At 39.6% G+C, this 17,531-nt stretch overlaps 1 protein-coding gene and 1 long non-coding RNA gene across 6 annotated transcripts in view; one reads left to right on the forward strand and one right to left on the reverse strand.

Annotated features, from left to right (window-relative positions):
• LOC102412762 overlaps positions 1 to 11,717 on the reverse strand; it is a 53,908-nt gene extending 42,191 nt beyond the window's left edge. The window contains exon 1 of one of the 2 annotated variants that reach the window (XR_003106261.3): positions 11,331 to 11,717. This is a non-coding gene — a long non-coding RNA (uncharacterized LOC102412762). The remainder of the gene's footprint in view (positions 1 to 11,330) is intronic. The other variant, XR_326894.4, reaches the window with a different exon arrangement.
• Positions 11,718 to 11,832: 115 nt separating this feature from the next.
• On the forward strand, positions 11,833 to 16,763 carry ZWINT (ZW10 interacting kinetochore protein). Of its 4 annotated transcripts, none has more exons than XM_025274383.3 (9): positions 11,833 to 11,985; positions 13,119 to 13,209; positions 13,376 to 13,499; positions 13,660 to 13,826; positions 14,332 to 14,388; positions 14,924 to 15,066; positions 15,147 to 15,324; positions 15,411 to 15,493; positions 16,105 to 16,763. In XM_025274383.3, exons 1-8 carry the CDS (start codon positions 11,945 to 11,947, stop codon positions 15,486 to 15,488), a joined length of 879 nt encoding a protein of 292 aa, XP_025130168.3. In that variant the 5' UTR covers positions 11,833 to 11,944; the 3' UTR covers positions 15,489 to 15,493; positions 16,105 to 16,763. The 4 variants fall into 4 exon arrangements, with proteins under 4 accessions (XP_025130168.3, XP_006051338.2, XP_006051337.3 ...); XM_006051275.4 differs by having other exon boundaries at positions 11,834 to 11,985; positions 15,147 to 15,306; XM_006051276.4 differs by lacking the exon at positions 15,411 to 15,493 and having other exon boundaries at positions 15,147 to 15,306.
• Positions 16,764 to 17,531: the final 768 nt, after the last annotated feature.

Here is a 17,531-nt window from a genome sequence, read left to right on the forward strand (position 1 = left end):
CAGCAAAAACAAGACCAGGAGCTGACTGTGGCTCAGATCATGAACTCCTTATTGCCAAATTCAGACTTAAATTGAAGAAAGTAGGGAAAACCACTAGACCATTCAGGTATGACCTAAATCAAATCCCTTATGATTATACAGTGGAAGTGAGAAATAGATTTAAGGGCCTAGATCTGATAGATAGAGTGCCTGATGAACTATGGAATGAGGTTCATGACATTGTACAGGAGACAGGGATCAAGACTATTCCCATAGAAAAGAAAAGCGAAAAAGCAAAATGGCTGTCTGGGGAGGCCTTACAAATAGTTGTGAAAAGAAGAGAAGGGAAAAGCAAAGGAAAAAAGGAACGATATAAACATCTGAATGCAGAGTTCCAAAGAAAAACAATAGACAATAGTAAATATAATAGGCTATTCTTCATCACATGAACTTCTTTTAGCAAATAGTTTGATTACAATACAAGTTATAACTGTGAAAATGTTAGTTTCTCAGTTGTGTCTAACTCTTTGTTACCCCATGGGCTATAGCCCGCCAGGCTCCTCTGTCCATGGAATTCTCCAGGTAAGAATAATGGAGTGGGCAGCCATTCTCTTCTCCAGGGGATCCTCACACCCCAGAGATCAAACTTGGATTTCCTGCTTTTCAGACAGATTCTTTACCCTCTGAGCCACCAGGGAAGCCCAATAACTATCTGACATGATAAATGTATATAGACAAGTATATTATTAAGATGGAGAGGGTAAAGGGACCTAAAGAGAAGCAAAAGTTCTATTTTTCACTCATAAAAATTTTTTCAAGCTGTTGTATTATTTTAATTATATATCCGAATGTATCTTATAAGATTAATCATCATAATTCTATTAATGATTTGTATACAGAGTATGGTTGAGACATGAGTTGAATCTATTCTGTTAATCTCTGTCTTTTAATTTGTGTATTTAGACATTTTAACATATAAAGTAATTATATGTATGTTGGGGTTTAATTTTGTCATTATTGTTTCTGTTTGTTTCTGTGTCTTTTGATGTAACTTCATTTGATATAAAATGTTAATACAGGCAATCAATATCTTTGTACATGTTAATTAAAATATTTATATTTGGATATTTAAGACTGTCATACTAACTGACAAAAATACTAGTAAATCATTGCTTTTAAAATGGCATTGTACATTGTGACACCAAAATAATGAAAGCCTATATTATAGTCATACAATTAAAAAAAAAATTACTTGCTTGGACACTAAAGTAACTATGTAAATTATTGGTTTTGAACCTGTGTATCTATGTGATATAAAGGGACATGCTTACTAGGATTGAGTTGAGTGTTATTTTTTTTAATGCATTTCATTTAGTGGAAATATAAATTTACCTAAGGATTTATGATTTTTCCACTAATATTCAACAAAAGAGTCCAAAACTGCAGTACCTGGGTATAATCTCAAAAACAACAGAATGATCTTGGTTCATTTCCAAGGCAAACCATTCAATATCACCATAATCCAAGTCTGTGCCCCAACCACTAAATGCCAAAGAGGTTGAACGGTTCTATGAAGACCTGCAAGACTTTCTAGAACTAACACCAAAAACAGACGTCCTTTTCATCATAGAGGACTGGAATGCAAAAGTAGGTAGTCAAGAGATACCTGGAGTAACAGGCAAGTTTGGCCTTGGGGTACAAAATGAAGCAGGGGAAAGGCTAACAGTGTTGCCAAGAGAACGCACTGATCATAGCAAACACTCTCGTCCAACAACACAAGAGACAACTCTACACATGGACATCACAAGATGGTCAATACCAAAATCAGATTGATTATATTCTTTGCAGCCAAAGATGGAGAAGCTCTATAGTCAGCAAAAATAAGACCGGGAGTTGACTGCAGCTTATGTCATGAACTCTTTAGTGCTAAATTCAGACTTATATTGATGCTAAGTCACTTTAGTCGTGTCCGACTCTGTGTGACCCCATAGACAGCAGCCCACCAGGCTCCCCCGTCCCTGGGATTCTCCAGGCAAGAACACTGGAGTGGGTTGCCATTTCCTTCTCCAATGCATGAAAGTGAAAAGGGAAAGTGAAGTCGCTCAGTCGTGTCCGACCCTCAGCGACCACATGGACTGCAGCCCTCCAGGCTCCTCCATCCATGGGATTTTCCAGGCAAGAGCACTGGAGTGGGGTGCCATTGCCTTCTCCGAGACATATATTGAAGAAAGTATCAAAAACCATTTGACCATTCAGGTGTGATCTAAATCAAATCCCTTGAAATTATACAGTGGAAGTGAAAAATAAATTCAAGGGATCAGATCTCATAGAATGCCTGAAGAACTATGGACAGAGGTTTGCAACATTGTACAGGAGGCTGTAATCTAAACCATCCCCAAGAAAAAGAAATGCAAAAAGGCAAAATGATTATCTAAGGAGGTTTTCAAATAGCTGAGAAAAGAAGAGGAACAGAAGAAGAGATACCAAGGGAACATTTCATGCAAAGATGGGCTCAATAAAAGACAGAAACTGTATGGAAATAACAGAAGCAGAAGATATTAAGAGGTAGCAAGAAAACACAGAAGAATTATACAAAAAGATCTTTATGACCCAGGTAACCACGATGGGTGTAATCACTCACCTAGAGCCAGACATCCTGGAGTGTGAAGTCAAGTGGGCCTCAAAATCATATTTAAACAGAATAAAAAATTTCAAAGGGATGAATAATTTCTTTAGCAATATTGTAGAATAGATGTATAAGGATAAAATGGCAGGGGGTGGGGAGTAAAATCCCTAGATTATGTCTTTGTTCCTCTTGCTTTTCCAAGACACTCACTTTGGTTTCCTTGGTGGCTCAGACCTTAAAGAATCTGCCTGCAATACAGGAGGATCTGAGTTGGACTCCTGGGTTGGGAAGATCCCCCAGAGAAGGGAATGGCTACCCACTCCAGGAGAATCCCATGGACAGAGGAGCCTGGCAGGGACTACAATTCAAGGGATCACAAAGAGTTGGGCATGACTGAGCCACTAACATTTTTCACTTCCACTGTGTGCACCTATGAAATACTAGCTATCCCTGGATGAATCTCCTTGGCTGTGGAGTGATTAAAAAAAAAACAAACAAAATATATTTAGGACTTATCTTAATCTATGAAGAGAAACAGATAATGCTTTTTGAACTGAAAGGGAAAGATATATATAGATAAAATGAAATTATCTCCCTTCAAAATTAGAGGAAAGCAATGGGAATTATCAAAACATGATTATAAGTGCAACAGATACATAAAAATGAGTTTGAGAATTAAAAATAATCTCTTTAGCTTTCAGGCTTCCATCATGTTGTTTTGTTTCATTACTGTCAGAAAACAAAGAGTAAGAAGCTGGAGAGTTAGACAGTGATTAGAAAAGATTCAATACACTTTCATGGGCATTGACTCCTAGGGAGATATCTTTCCCAAGAGGGTGTTGCAATTTACTTCTGATGATCTGTATCCAAATTGCATGTTTGCTAAGCATCGTTAGAAGAATGAGGTTGAAATAGGGAATTGAACAGGGTGTAAGAAAGAATCTATCCATCTGTAACTAGCAAACCAAGGCAAGAATTATCTTATGATCTGAAATTCAGATGCCCAACATGGAGATTCTTCCTAAGAGAAGTAGTGTGTTTATCTGAAAATTCCAGCAAAGCACAGTTGTAGCTAACACTAAACTGTCACTGACTCAGAATTATAGTTCATGGAAAATAAGTAATAGCTTTATGAGCTCAATGTTAAGTTTTTGGAAGGGTATCTCTGAGTTGTTTTAGTGAAACTTCAAATTTGAGTTTTACATATAAAGACCAAGTTGATGTTGAAAAACGAACAATAGGAAATAGTGAAAGGTAAAAATTGTAAATTATGTTAAACACTCATGGAATTGGAGGAGACAGTTTATTGGAAAATAAGCATTTACTGAATAGTTATATGACAGACTATTTCTAAATAATTTCTGCAGTTATGCATGCTTTGGCTTTATTTAAATATGACTCCTAAAATTTTAATTATGTCCACTATGTCTTGGACATAGATTAAGATGATTCCCCAAAATTCTTTTACTTGTTTTTTCATACACACACACAAAAATAACCCTGCTTATAATTATCCCTATTTAATAAATGAGAAGATAGAATTCAATATTTCATTTAAATTACCCAAGGTCACAAATGTAGTTGGTAGTTGGACTGAAATTGAACTTGAATCTCTTTATTACAAAGACCATATTCTTTGCCTTTTGACATGAATTGTGCTATAAGAAACCTGATTTTCAGCATCTTCAGGGGACAAATAATTTTCTCTGATGAAATATGACTCTAAACTAAGTTGAGGCTTTGATCATCTAAAATGCATGACCTAGTCCACCCATCTTTCCTGCAAAACATTTACAGAAAATACAGTTGAAAATGTACAATTTTGAAAATGCTGGTCATTGAAATGCTATAATTGAAGACAGTCTGTTTGGTAGGAAGTTAGTCATAAGCAAGGAAGGATGAAGGCAATGCCAAAGAATGCTCAAACTACCACACAATTGCACTCATCTCATACGCTAGTAAAGTAATGCTCAAAATTCTCCAAGCCAGGCTTCAACAATAAGTGAACTGTGAACTTCCAGATGTTCAAGCTGGTTTTAGAAAAGGCAGAGGAACCAGAGATCAAATTGTTGACATCTGCTAGATCATCAAAAAAGCAAGAGAGTTCCAGAAAAAACATCTATTTCTGCTTTTGTGACTATGCCAAAGCCTTTGACTGTGTGGATCACAAAAACTGGGGAAAATTCTGAAGGAGATGGAAATACCAGACCACCTGACCTGTTATGTATGAATGTGAGAGTTGGACTATAAAGAAAGCTGAGCACCAAAGAATTAATGCTTTTGAACTGTGGTGTTGGAGAAGACTCTTGAGAGTCCCTTGGACTGCAAGGAGATCCAACCATCCTAAAGGAGATCAGTTCTGGGTGTTCACTGGAAGGACTGATGTTGAAGCTGAAACTCCAATACTTTGGCCAACTGATGCGAAGAGCTGACTCATTTGAAAAGACCCTGATGCTAGGAAAGATTGAGGGCAGGAGGAGAAGGGGATGTCAGAGGATGAGATGGGTGGATGGCATCACCGACTCAATGGACATGAGTCTGGGTAAACTCCGGGAGTTGGTGATGGACAGGGAGGTCTGGCATGCTGCGGTTCATGGGGTTGCAAAGAGTCAGACAGAACGGAGCAACTGAACTGAACTGAACTGAACTGAAGGAAGGATGGCTTGGCTGAAAGATATGCAAGCTGTCTCTAAAACCCATCCCAGACACACCCAGGAGAGCTCACAGGTAAGTTAAAAAAATAATCACAAGTACTTTTCCAACTCCTGCAGGTGCAACCTAGGCACACAGTGGATACAAAGTAACCACAGGGGCTTCTCCAAGTAACCTTAGGCATCTAAGAGCCCATTTAGGGTGCATACATATTCTACACCTGATTATAAGAGACTGAATTATGGGAATACATAAACAACACAACCTACTTTTATATAACTTGCAATTGTCAATCCGCCTTTTGAATTCCCTGTCATTGACTGGTGGTAGGTAGAAGCCCTATTTTGCACAGGGCATAACCAAAGGAGACTGGAAGTATAAAAAGGGGAAAACCAAGAGAAAAAAGACTGTTCCTTTAGGGTTAGCCTGCTCCCAAACCTTGGGAGTGTGTGTCTAAAAAAGGATCTGTCTGCTTGAGCTGCACTGAGCTGTAATTTGTGTTTCAAAGTTCTTAGTCTGTGTTTCTAAATTTTTATTGCAATACGGCAAGAAATAAGGGAGAAAACTAAACCAAACTGACAAACCTAAAAAACTATTTGTACTGAAATATGCCTTCTCTCAATTGAAATTTTTAATAAATAAGGTTTAAGTTTCAGAAATCATAAGCAAAGCATATAATTTGGAGGATAAAGCATTACTACCACATGTAAGTAGAACAGGACAAAAACAAAGTAACAAAGCAATTTAGAATCAATTTTAAAAACATTCACTGAGAATCAGGTAGAGAATAAATATAATTACCAGATGGCACTAGTGGTAAAGAACTCACCTGCCAATTCAGGAGATTTAAGAGACATGGATTTGACCCCTGGGTCAGGAAGATCCCTTGAAGGAGAGAGCATGGCGATCTACTCCTCTGTTCTTGCCTGGAGAATCATATGAACAGAGAAGCAGGGGGTGGGGAGGGACGGCTACAGTTTATAGGTTTGCAGACTCACACAAGTGAAGTGACTTGGCACACAGGTAGAGAATAAGAAGCTGATGACTTAAGGAAAACAAACCTTCAACAAAGGCTGAATTTTATTGGTGAAAATCTCTCAGGTCTAACTCCAATTAGTTCACTAGCTAACTTTAGTGTCAGATATATTTCAGATTTAGGTCTGCAACTTACTACAACAGTTGTGTGGCCATGGTAAATTTACTTCAATTAAGTTTCTTTTCTGTTAATCTAGAGTAATAAAAGTTCAGAGTTTCTGTGTGGCAATTAAATGAGGTTTTTTTTTTTTTTTTTTAAGTCCAGCTTAGTGTCTTGGGTTAATAAATGTGAATTTCACCCATTCATAACAAAATTCCCACAGATGCCAGGTTTAAGGAGGACTTAATCCATTTTTCTTTTCCAAATTTCCAAATTTACACATCAGTTTAGAAGTTGTGATTGCTTTTAAAACACAAAGATGATTAGCTCCTGCAGTATTAAGAATGAGTAGTTTTCTTACACTTTTATGAAGGAAAAATTACCTAATTGTGAAGGAGCAAATTATCTAGCTTTGTCAAGAAAATATTATTGTGTCCTGGTAATGAAGTATTTAAACTTCTTGCCTGTTTTCTTTTAAACAAGGTGAAGTTATGGTGTTAAATACTTTAATTTGAATGCTAAATTCTTTAAAAAGTCTAACTAATCCACTTCTGTGTTTGTGTTTAATTACCTAGAGAGAGAAGTGTTTACCTAAAGTTCAGTCTCACCAGTCCAGAGAATTACTGGAGACATTGTTGGTTCATGCTCTTATGCAATAACTATATTAAGTATTCTCTGAAAATTATTGGCAGCCAACCTTTGAAATAACACACAGTTGTAAAAATAAAAATAAATTAAGAAAAAAAAAGAGAAATCAAAACGACCATCCATAACTTCCAAACTAATACAATGTAATCTTAGGAAATCCCAGTAGGCCTTTTCTTAGATTTTGATCAGCTATTCCTAAAATGTATATGGAAGTGAAAAAGATCTAGAATAGTCAAGAGGAACTAAGATCCCACAAGATGCACAATGTGGCAAAAAAAGAAAAAAAAAAAAAAAAAAGACCAACAGAATAATCAAGTCATATTTGTAAAAGAAGAAATATTTGGAAGACGTACACTTTTCAACTTCTAAAGGTATTATAAAAGGATGCAATAATCAAAACAATGCAGTTCTGCTATAAGAATAATATTGATCAATGAAATAGAATTGAGACTCCATGAAACACAAATACATTTTTAGCAAATTAATTTTTTGTGCCAAGAAGTGCCAGGACAATTAAATGAGGAAAGACTAATTTTTTGACAAGTAGTGCAGTAACAACTGAATTTCCATGTACAGAAAGATGAATCTAGACTCATATCTCACATTTGAGTTTAATGTCAGTGCTATTTTCAGAACCATTTCACATGCACTACACACAAAAACAAAACTTTAAGGCGAATGAGGAAATTTTTTATTACTAGGAACATATGCTTTAACATTTTTTTCCACTTGTTCAGTGACCAAATAGATGTTTCTATCTTAATAATGAAAATATAATGCCCCTATCAATTATATGCTTAAGGGAATTTGCTTTACATCCTTGCTGGTTGTGCTATTACTTTCTGCAATTGGGGAGATGGGTTGAGCAACATAAAATTTTTATATGTAATTTATGGAGGGCATTAGAGTTTGATAAACAGCAAATAACTCTTTAAATTCATAAACAGCTTATACACTTGCAACTTCTTTACTGCAAATGTGACTTTTTTAAGCCTTGGAAAATTTTTTATCCTGTTTGGTAAAATTAATGTCAATGTAAACTTTTGTACATAAATTACAAAATTGAAATTAATGTAAATGAAAAATTTTGGTACATAATTTACAGGATATATTTATCTATTGATGGAATTGTTCTAAAATTTCCATTATCCAGTATGGCAGTCATTAGGCATACACTGCTATTGAAAACTTATATGTGGCTAATGTGACTTAGAAAATAAACTTTAATTTTATTGAACTGTAAGTTAAATTTAAATAGGTACACATGGCTGTAGCTAGTGTATTAGACAACACAGAAAGAGAAGAAAACTTAGAATCATATGTTTTTTATTGACCTATAGTAATTTTCATTTGGAGAAGGAAATGGCAAATTAGGTCAGATCTCTACTTCCCTGGCAGCTCAGATGGTAAAGACTCAGCCTGCAATGTAGGAGAGCTGGGTTTGATCCCCGGGTTGGGAAGATCCCCTGTAGAAGGAAATGGCAACCCACTCCAGTATTCTTGCCTGGAAAATCCCATGGACAGAGGAGCCTGGCAGGCTACATACAGTCCATGGGGTCGCAAAGAGTCAGATACCCCAGAGCAACCAACAGTTTTAACACTTTCTAGAAATCAGAGCCAAGTGGAGGTTTAAACAGAGCTGCAAATTTAGATTTTGTTTGGTTGTTTGTTTGGGGCCACACCATGCTATTTACAGGATTTTAGTTCCAGATCAGAGGTAGAATCTGGGCTCTTGGCAGTACAAGCATAGAGTTCTAAACACAGGAAACCCAAGGAGTGCCCCAGAGCTGGGAAATCTGCATTATGTAGAGTCCAAAGTCAACTTGCACTCAAATTCAATTTGCAGTATGTCCTTTTGATTTGCTATTTATCTTTTAATGATTTCATCTTCAGTTTACAGTATAATATTTAAATATAGATATGAAGTGAGGTCATTTCATATATTTGAAAAGGATTTTATTCAAAAGGCAGTATTTTCATGGGAATTTGTGATCACAGTTTAGGTAGGTAGTTAGGCATGAGTAACTGGGGTGGCCAAGCCAAAAAAGATTCAAGTAGGTCTCTAAACCCCACCCCAGAGAGGCCCCACTGCAGCCCAGGAGAGCTCACAGATACACTATTAATACAAAATAACAACACTTTTCCAACTCTAGTGCATTGGCCCTAGGCACATATTGGTTCTGGCACATGGGTCTGGATGCACAGGTGTGTCCTCAAGTGACCTTAGACAAGTGGGAGCCTGTTAGAGGTTCATAAATATTCTATGCATACATAGATTATATGTATATTACATATATAATCTTCTTAGACTGAATTATGGGAAAGACATGCTCAATAAAGCCTGCTGTTACATAACTTGTACCTGTCAATCAAAACTGTCATCTGCCTAGATGAATATGCAAAACTCTGTCTTGAAAAACTCTGTACCACATTATTCCTGCACCAGTGCCTCTCTTGGCTTGCTCCACCTCTCCCCTGAAGTGTTCTTTCTGTTCTTTCTTCAATAAACTTGTTTTTGTCATGGGTAAGACCTCAGATTCATCTTTGTGTTCTTACCAAAGCATAAGGTTGTTAGAAATTATACCACAGCTCAATGTCTAATCTATTAATTCCATTTAATTTCATCGGTCACATGGCAGTTTTCACTTCTACAAGTTTAAGTCTTACTATATGTTTCGTGTTTTTGATTAACTTTTTAAGAACTCTGAGACCCATTTAAAGTGTAATTTTTATATATCAAATTATGCAAACTTCCCTATAATCTAACTTTAGAACATTTTTATTTACTCACTAAAAGAAACCCCACATTCATCCCGCCAGCCCCCAGACAACCACTAATCTATTTTGTTTCTTTATATATGGTTAATCTAGACATTTCACATAAACAAAATCATACAATATGTGCCCTTTTTTTTCACTTGGCGCCTGGCTTTCAGGTACTTTCTAGCTTGTTTCAGGTGAATGCATGCATGCTAAGTCGCTTCGGTTGTTTCTGACTCTTTGGGACCCTATGGATTGTAGTCCACCAGGCTCTTCTGTTCATGGGATTCTTCAAGCAAGAATACTGGAGTAGGTTGCCATTCCCTTCTTCAGGGAATGTTCCTGACCCAGGGATCGAACCCCCGTCTCTTAGGTGTCCTGCATTGGCAAGCGGGTTCTTTACCTCTAGAGCCACCTGGGAAGCCCAAATACGTGCTCTTTTTTGACTAGCACTTGGTAAGTTTAACATTTTGAGGAACTTCTAAACTGTTTTCCAAAAGCAGATGCATCATTTTACATTTCTACTAGCAACATGAGCAGTCCACTTTTTTCACATCCTTCCCTCTTGCCATCTTTTTGAACATAACTTTTAATACCCTTGATTCTAAGAGCTAGTTCTGTTCTGATCAGTGATTTCCTCCTAAATATGGGTTTTCTTTTCCTGATTTTTTGCAAGCTTGGTAGTTTTTGATGCCAGACATTGTCAACTATACCTTATTGGCTGCTGGACATTTTTGTATTCCTATAAATATTATTGAACTTTGGTCTGTTATATACTTAAATGATTTGTTAACCATTTGATCCATGGGGACGTGCTTTTAAGATTTGTTAGGTGGCACTAGACAAGTGAAGGCTTCCCCAGTGGCTCAGTAGTAAAGAATCATCCTGCCAATGCAGGAGACAAAAGAGAGGCCAGTTCGATCCCTCTGTAGGTAAGATCCCCTAGAGCAAACAGCAATCCATTCCAGTATTCTTACCTGAGAAATTGCGTGTACAGAGGAGCTTGGACGGCTACAGTCCATAGGATCCCAAAGAGCGGGAAACAACTGGGAATACATGCGCTAGAGGAGTGAGGTGTCTAGGGCGAATGCTCTACTTACTATTAAGGCAAAACCTGTCTGTGTACTCTAATAACCAATGCCCCATGGATTAGGAAGTTTTCCAGCGAGATCGGTGAAACGAATTACTATTTCTGTGCCTAAGTGAATCCTTAAATCCCCTTCCGGGTAGTTTCCTCAGCGAAAAGATGCTCAAAATTCAGTAGAATCCTGGAGAAAATTCTACAGAACTCCAAGTTCTCTGAACAACTCTCGCCTTTATGTTATACTCTGAAAAGAACATTACCTGTCCTGCTGCTGCTGCTGTTGCTAATTGGCTTCAGTCGTGTCCGACTCTGTGCGACCCCATACACAGCAGCCAACTAGGCTCCCCCGTCCCTGGGATTCTCCAGTGGGTTGCCATTTCCTTTTCCAATGCATGAAAGTGAAAAGTGAAAGTGAAGTCGCTCAGTCGTGTCCAACTCTTCCTTACCTGGTCTCCCCCAAACTTGCAGCTCCTTCCTGTCAAAGCAGGCAATTCGCTGGGCTCTGCTTAAGTGTTCTCTCCCTGCACTGCAGTCTGGAAAACGTTGTAAATACAGTAAGCTTTTTGAACTGATAGCATTTGTTTCCTCAGTCTTCAGGGTCACTGTTACTCGTTACTGACTCCATCTGTCTTGGAAACAGACCCAGCGTTCTCCTTCAACAGCGGTAGATTTTTTTTTTTTTTTTTTTTTTCTTTTTCAATAAAGGAACTGTTGAAAAGTACCCCTAAAAGCCATACAGAGAAATGCTTTCCTCTGCCTCTTAGTCTGAGAACTGGGCCGCGCGCCGCGGAACGAACTCAAACCACACCTCCCCCACCTCAGCTCAGCCTACGGGTTACTGCGCAGGCGTAGAACTGCGCGCCTGCAGCGCTCAGCAACAACTGCGCCTGCGCCAAACAACAGGGCCCGCCAATGCGTCAATCTGAGCCTGCCAATGAAAGCGCTTAAAGGTCCTTGAGTCCCGCCCACTGACCGGACATCCAATCGTCTGTTCCGGCGCGCAGCCTGCGGTGGATCCAAAGTAGTCCCAGGGTAGAGTTGAAGCGCAGCCTGGAGCAAGATGGGGGCTGCGGAGTCTGAAGTGGAGACTGCAGCCCGAGAGTAAGTGTCTCCCGCCCAGGGGGTGGAGGGGGGGCAGCTGGGGGCGGGCTGGGACGGTCCTTGCGCACCCCCGAGTTAAATCAGTTAATGCCCCTCAACTCATTATAGCTGTTGGGATTCGGCTCTCCCGTGAAGTGATCGTGACCCCAGACTCCCTGTCTTAGGGTGGCTCTCTCCAGGAGTAAGGCATATGAGAGACTGTTCCCCACCACGAACGCACACTCCCCAGAGATGTGTACTTAAAGGGGACGGTTACATCCCTGTCAAGCCCCCACATCTCTTCGCAGGTTGACCATCCTAACAGGAGACTTTCCACCCCAGGAGGTACCCTGGGAAATCCGTTTAATTTCTGCCACTCTTGTCCCAACGTACACTGTTGCTATGAGTTATTTTATTCTGGTTACCGCTTCCTAATGGACTGCTCCAGCCCCCAACAAGGAAGAACTCTGGAGAGCCTAGATCCAGGGATCCAGCTCCCCGTCCTTAGCTCCTGCTCCAGTATTCTGAGACCTTGTCCAAGGCTGTGTCTCTGCGCGGGGCGCTGTCCCATCCCCTGTATATTTCTTTGATTTCAGAAACTCAAATGTCTTCTTTCTTTGCTCTGACTTTCTCTAGCTTCAGTGAGTGGGTTTACTATCTAGCTGCGGTGCCCGGCTTCTCATTGCAGTGGTTTCTCCTTGCAGAGCACTGGTTCTAGAGCGAGGGCTTCAGGAGCTGTGGTGCCCGGGCTTAGTTGCTCCGTGGCATGCGGAATCTAACAGGACCAGGGATGGACTCTGTAACATCTGCGTTGGCAGGCGGATTCTTTATCACTGAACCACTAGGGAAGTCCCCTCAAAAGGTTTCTATTCGGTGAAACAGACCCTATTTAAAATCACAGCTCTTTCCCCACGCTTATTATTCCCCTTGCTTTGCTTATTTTTCCTCACTTATTATTTCACTTATTACTTCCATGTCTCTTCCATGCACACACATTCCTGGTCTCAGGTGGCCCTTCAAGCCTGTGTGTAGCTGCTAGTCAGGACAAGACTCAGCATTGATACACATAATCACATATGTGCAATGTGCACACAAATTCACTAGAACTAGCACCTCAGGAGTCTGCAGTTTTTCCTCTTTTCTTGCCTCTTCAGGGTCCTGGCCAAGGTAGCAGACATCCTGGAGCGTGTAGGTCTTCAGGAGGAGGCTGAACTGCCTGCCCAGATCCTGGCTGAGTTTGTGATGGTATGTGCAAGATAGGAGCTAGCCTTTCACCAGCCAGGGGCTGCTCCTGAATCCTCTTGTTGAGATACTGGGCAGCATTAATGGTGAGCAGACTGGAAGGTAACCTTTTTGGCCTGTAGTACAAGGAGGTAAGAATGTTCCCTGCCGATACCCTCCTTCTGAACAGGACTCTCGGAAGAAAGACAAGCTCCTTTGCAGCCAGCTTCAAGTAGTAGACTTCCTGCAGAATTTCTTGGTTCAGGAAGGCACTGCCCAGGACCAGAACCCTTTGGCTTCTGAAGACATAAGCCGTGAGTGGGCTCAGGGTTCGGATAGAGGCTTCCCTGAGTGAAGAAGAAAGGGGGACATCAGTCAAGTCAGCTGTTTGGCTGATGTGATGACCGAAGCCCCAGTGCTGCAGGCAAGTGGGTCTACCTCACTTCTATACTAATTGTTGGTGGCTCTCCACAGGGCAGAAGGCACTTGAAGCCAAAGAGCAATGGAAAGAGCTGAAGGCCACATATCAAGAGCATGTGGAGGTTATCACAAATTCCCTGACCGAGGCACTGCCCAAGGTGGAGGAGGCCCAAATAAAGCAGGCACAGCTCCAGGAGGCCCTTAAACAGCTCCAGGCCAAGGTGAACCAATGATGAGAGGAGGGAAGGTCAAGCAGAGAGGAGGAGGAAAAGGGTGAATGTGCTAGGTTGGACCCACTGGTTATCTTTTAAATTTCAACCATATGACTGAGTGTACCACATCTTCTTTGTCCATTCGTCAGTACTATTCAGCCATTAAAATAATATAATGCCATTTGCAGTAACATGGATAGACTTAGAGATGATCATACTTAAGTAAGTCAGACAAAGGAGAATATATGATGACATTTATATGTGGAATCTAAAAAAAAGATACAAATGAACTTACTGTAAAACAGAAATAGACTCACAGACTTAGAGAAAGAACTTATGGTTACCAGAGAGGAAGGAGGCTGGGGACAGATTGGGAATTTGACATGGACACACTGCTATATTTAAAATAGATAACCAACAAGGACCTACTATAAGAGAAAATTAATTTAAAAAAATGAAATGCAACAATAAAAATTCACTCTTCCTCTCATTCACTTCCTTCGCTTACCTGCAGAAGCAAATGGCCATGGAAAAACTCAGAATAGCTCAGAAGCAGTGGCAGCTGGAACAGGTAGGTCCATTTCCCTAGGAAAATATCTCTTCCCACCACCATGCTAGCGCATGGGCCAAGTCCTCTGCCTAGAAAATTTTCATCTCATTTTCTCCTGTGTGGCATTATATTATGGGACCCACATGGACTTTGATCCTAGCATCACCACTTACCACTGCATGATCTTGAACTGTCACCTTACTTTCTCTGCTTCTGTATCTTCATCTGTGAAATGAAGAAAATAATAGCATCTACCCTATAGAGTTGTTAGGATGACTGAGTAATTGGTACAGCAAGTGTTTAAAATAGTGCCTGGCACATAGCAAACTAAATAAGTCTTATCATTCTTTGTGCCACTTTCCTCCAGAATGCCTCACCTTGGAACAACTCACTTTGATTCTTTTTTTCTAAGCTCCTGGTCCTGCCTAAAATGAGTGGAGTCCCTCTATTCATCTATGTATCTGAAACCCCAGCTAGGTCTAAGCTGGAGGGTTGGGAAAATGGCTCCAAGACCTCAGGATCTGAGGAACCATATCTTCATTCTCACTCTTGGTAGGAGAAGCATTTGCAGAATCTGGCGGAGGCTTCGTCAGAAGTGAGGGAGCGTCAGACAGGAGCTCAACAGGAACTTCAACGACTATATCAGGAACTTGGAACCCTGAAGCAGCAGGCAGGGCAGGAGCAGGACAAGCTGCAGAGGTGAGGCTGGGAGCATGGGCTGCAGACCTAGGGTTGTCCAGCGGAAGTTCCCTCTCTTCATAACCACATCCTCCTTGTAGGCACCAAATCTTCCTCCAGCTGCTATACACCCTGCAGGGTAAGCAGCTATTCAATGAGGCAGAGGCAGAGATACCACAGCAGCTGGATCTTCCTAAGGATAAGCCCCAGCAGGTGACCCAGCCCCAGGAACAGAACACTCAGGACACCATGGGAAGAGAGGTTGGTGTGTCCTCCAACGTGAGTGAGAGATGGAATAGTTGGGCAGGTAGACAGAGAAAAAAACGGATAGACCTTACTCACTGCCCATACCTTGTTTTCCCAAGGCTGACAACCCACAGCCTGTTGGAGATGTAGGCTTACTGTGGCTTCCTGGCAGACAGCAACATACGGAAGAATCCTAGAGCAGGTCAGACTCCAACTCAGGCCATGGTTTCCCTGGACTGCAGTATGGCAGGAGGGAGGGTCTGGTCTATCTATCTCTGTTTCCTAGCTCCACTGTTCATGGAAAGAATGGGATGTGGGAAGAAACAAGAAGTTTATTTTATGGTTGAAGTTTAGTACTTTATCCCCATGCCCAGCCTACCCTAAACTAGTCTGGCTCTTCCTCTTCTCCAGCCCTCTCACCTCACCCTCATTGTAGGATTGACTTAAATTATTTGAGTGCAGTTTGATTTTTGACTACACACCTGCTCAGGGCAGGCCCTGGATTCTGTTTATTAAAAACCCTGGAGCTCTCTCAGCTGCCTGTTTGTCAGCTTATCTTCACATGTTGGTTGGAAGAGCCACACTCAAAGGCCAACAACATGATAGATGCTTGGACAGGTGTGAGTGGAGAGAATATAGATCGGGAAAGGGCCCTGGCCTGGGGCATCAGAGGTTGCTTACCCAAATGGATATGCCACAAATATGCTGAGCTTAATTCAGGGAGAAGGTGAATGCTTTATGCAGGTGATTAGATGTAGAAAGCTAACTTTAATTACTGATCGTAATGTTTACTGAGTCTCTGATTTGTGCCAGGCCCTGATTTGCTATGAACTGAAGTTGCAGAAGTGGACTTAACTGACCAGTCACTGGCCACTTGGACTATAATGAGAATGAACAAGTCAGTAGGATGATTTCAGCATGTGTGACAACAGGGTAGCAAACTGAAACAGTAATAAAGAGCAATAGTGAAAAAGTATAGAGACCACCCCCCCTCTATATTGGTCTATGATATGTGAGTTAGTATTTCTATTTGTGCTGGTATGTTTGTGTTTCTATATTTTTGTTTGTTGCTTTCATTCTCCATTCCTCTATGTGTATCACTGAATGTATGAACAGTGGGATCACTACTGTGTTTGAGGAAGTGATTGCATCCCTGATCTGTAGCCTATTCTAGGATGTCCTAATGTTATATTCCTGATACATTTTTTGTGTTCTACTGTTTTTTTTTCCTTGACTCATCCTTTCGGATTGTCATTTGTCTTCAAATATTTGAATGCTAAAAGACTGGCTTTTGTGATCTCTGTTGTATGTTTTGTTCTGGTTCATTGATTTGTAGTAGTATCTTGATCATTTTCTGGCTTCTGTTTTTAGGTCAAGAATATGGTTTTTTTTTTTTTGGTAAACTTTTTATCAGGTAATAAACTTGTGTATTTGGACCTTTATTTGTTTTCTCAAATAAACATTTAAAGTTATTTTCTTCTGGCTTCCTATTAGTATTTTCACAATTATTCAATTCATAGAATTTTCTATTAAAATTATTTCTTTGATTCATGAGTTTCTTAGAAAAATAATTTTCAAATTTTTTACTCTATGTGAGAGGATAATCTTTCTAGGTTTATTCTAATTTAGTCAGAAAATGTCAAATCTATAATAAAAATTTTGAAATTTAGTGACAGAAGCAATTGTAGCCTTGAATGTGATTTCTTTAATTTTTCATGTTGATTTTTTAAAACAATGTCTTTTAGAACTGTCGTTTCAATATATGGCAGAACCAATACAATATTGTAAAGTTTAAAAATAAAATAAAATTAAAAAAAAAGAACTGTCATGTATGATGTTTTTTGTATGTTTATTAGATTATGCTTCTTAGGTTTTTCAATTTGTATCATCTATATACTTAATTTTTTATTTTCCAAATATCATCTTCTGAGAGAGGTGTGTTCAGATTTCCAAATGATAGTGGATTTGCTTATTTCTCTTATAAACATCTGGATAATTTCAACAAAGCTAATCCCTATCATTCTATCTTTATAATTTTAAATTCATAAAATTAAATTTGCTTCAAATATTCTACCCTATTTTGAAAAGAAAACTATCTTCCCATTTTAGAATCTTTCTGTCCTTAATAAGCCCCATCCTGTCTTATAAAATTATGCAACTTGTATTACAATTTTTATGTCTCCTCTTTGGGCCAAATACGTATAAGTTTTGAAATATAAACAATGTGAAATTAAGTCAAC

The sequence above is a fragment of the Bubalus bubalis genome, chromosome 23 (genome assembly GCF_019923935.1).
Source record: "Bubalus bubalis isolate 160015118507 breed Murrah chromosome 23, NDDB_SH_1, whole genome shotgun sequence".
Lineage (NCBI taxonomy): Eukaryota > Metazoa > Chordata > Mammalia > Artiodactyla > Bovidae > Bubalus > Bubalus bubalis.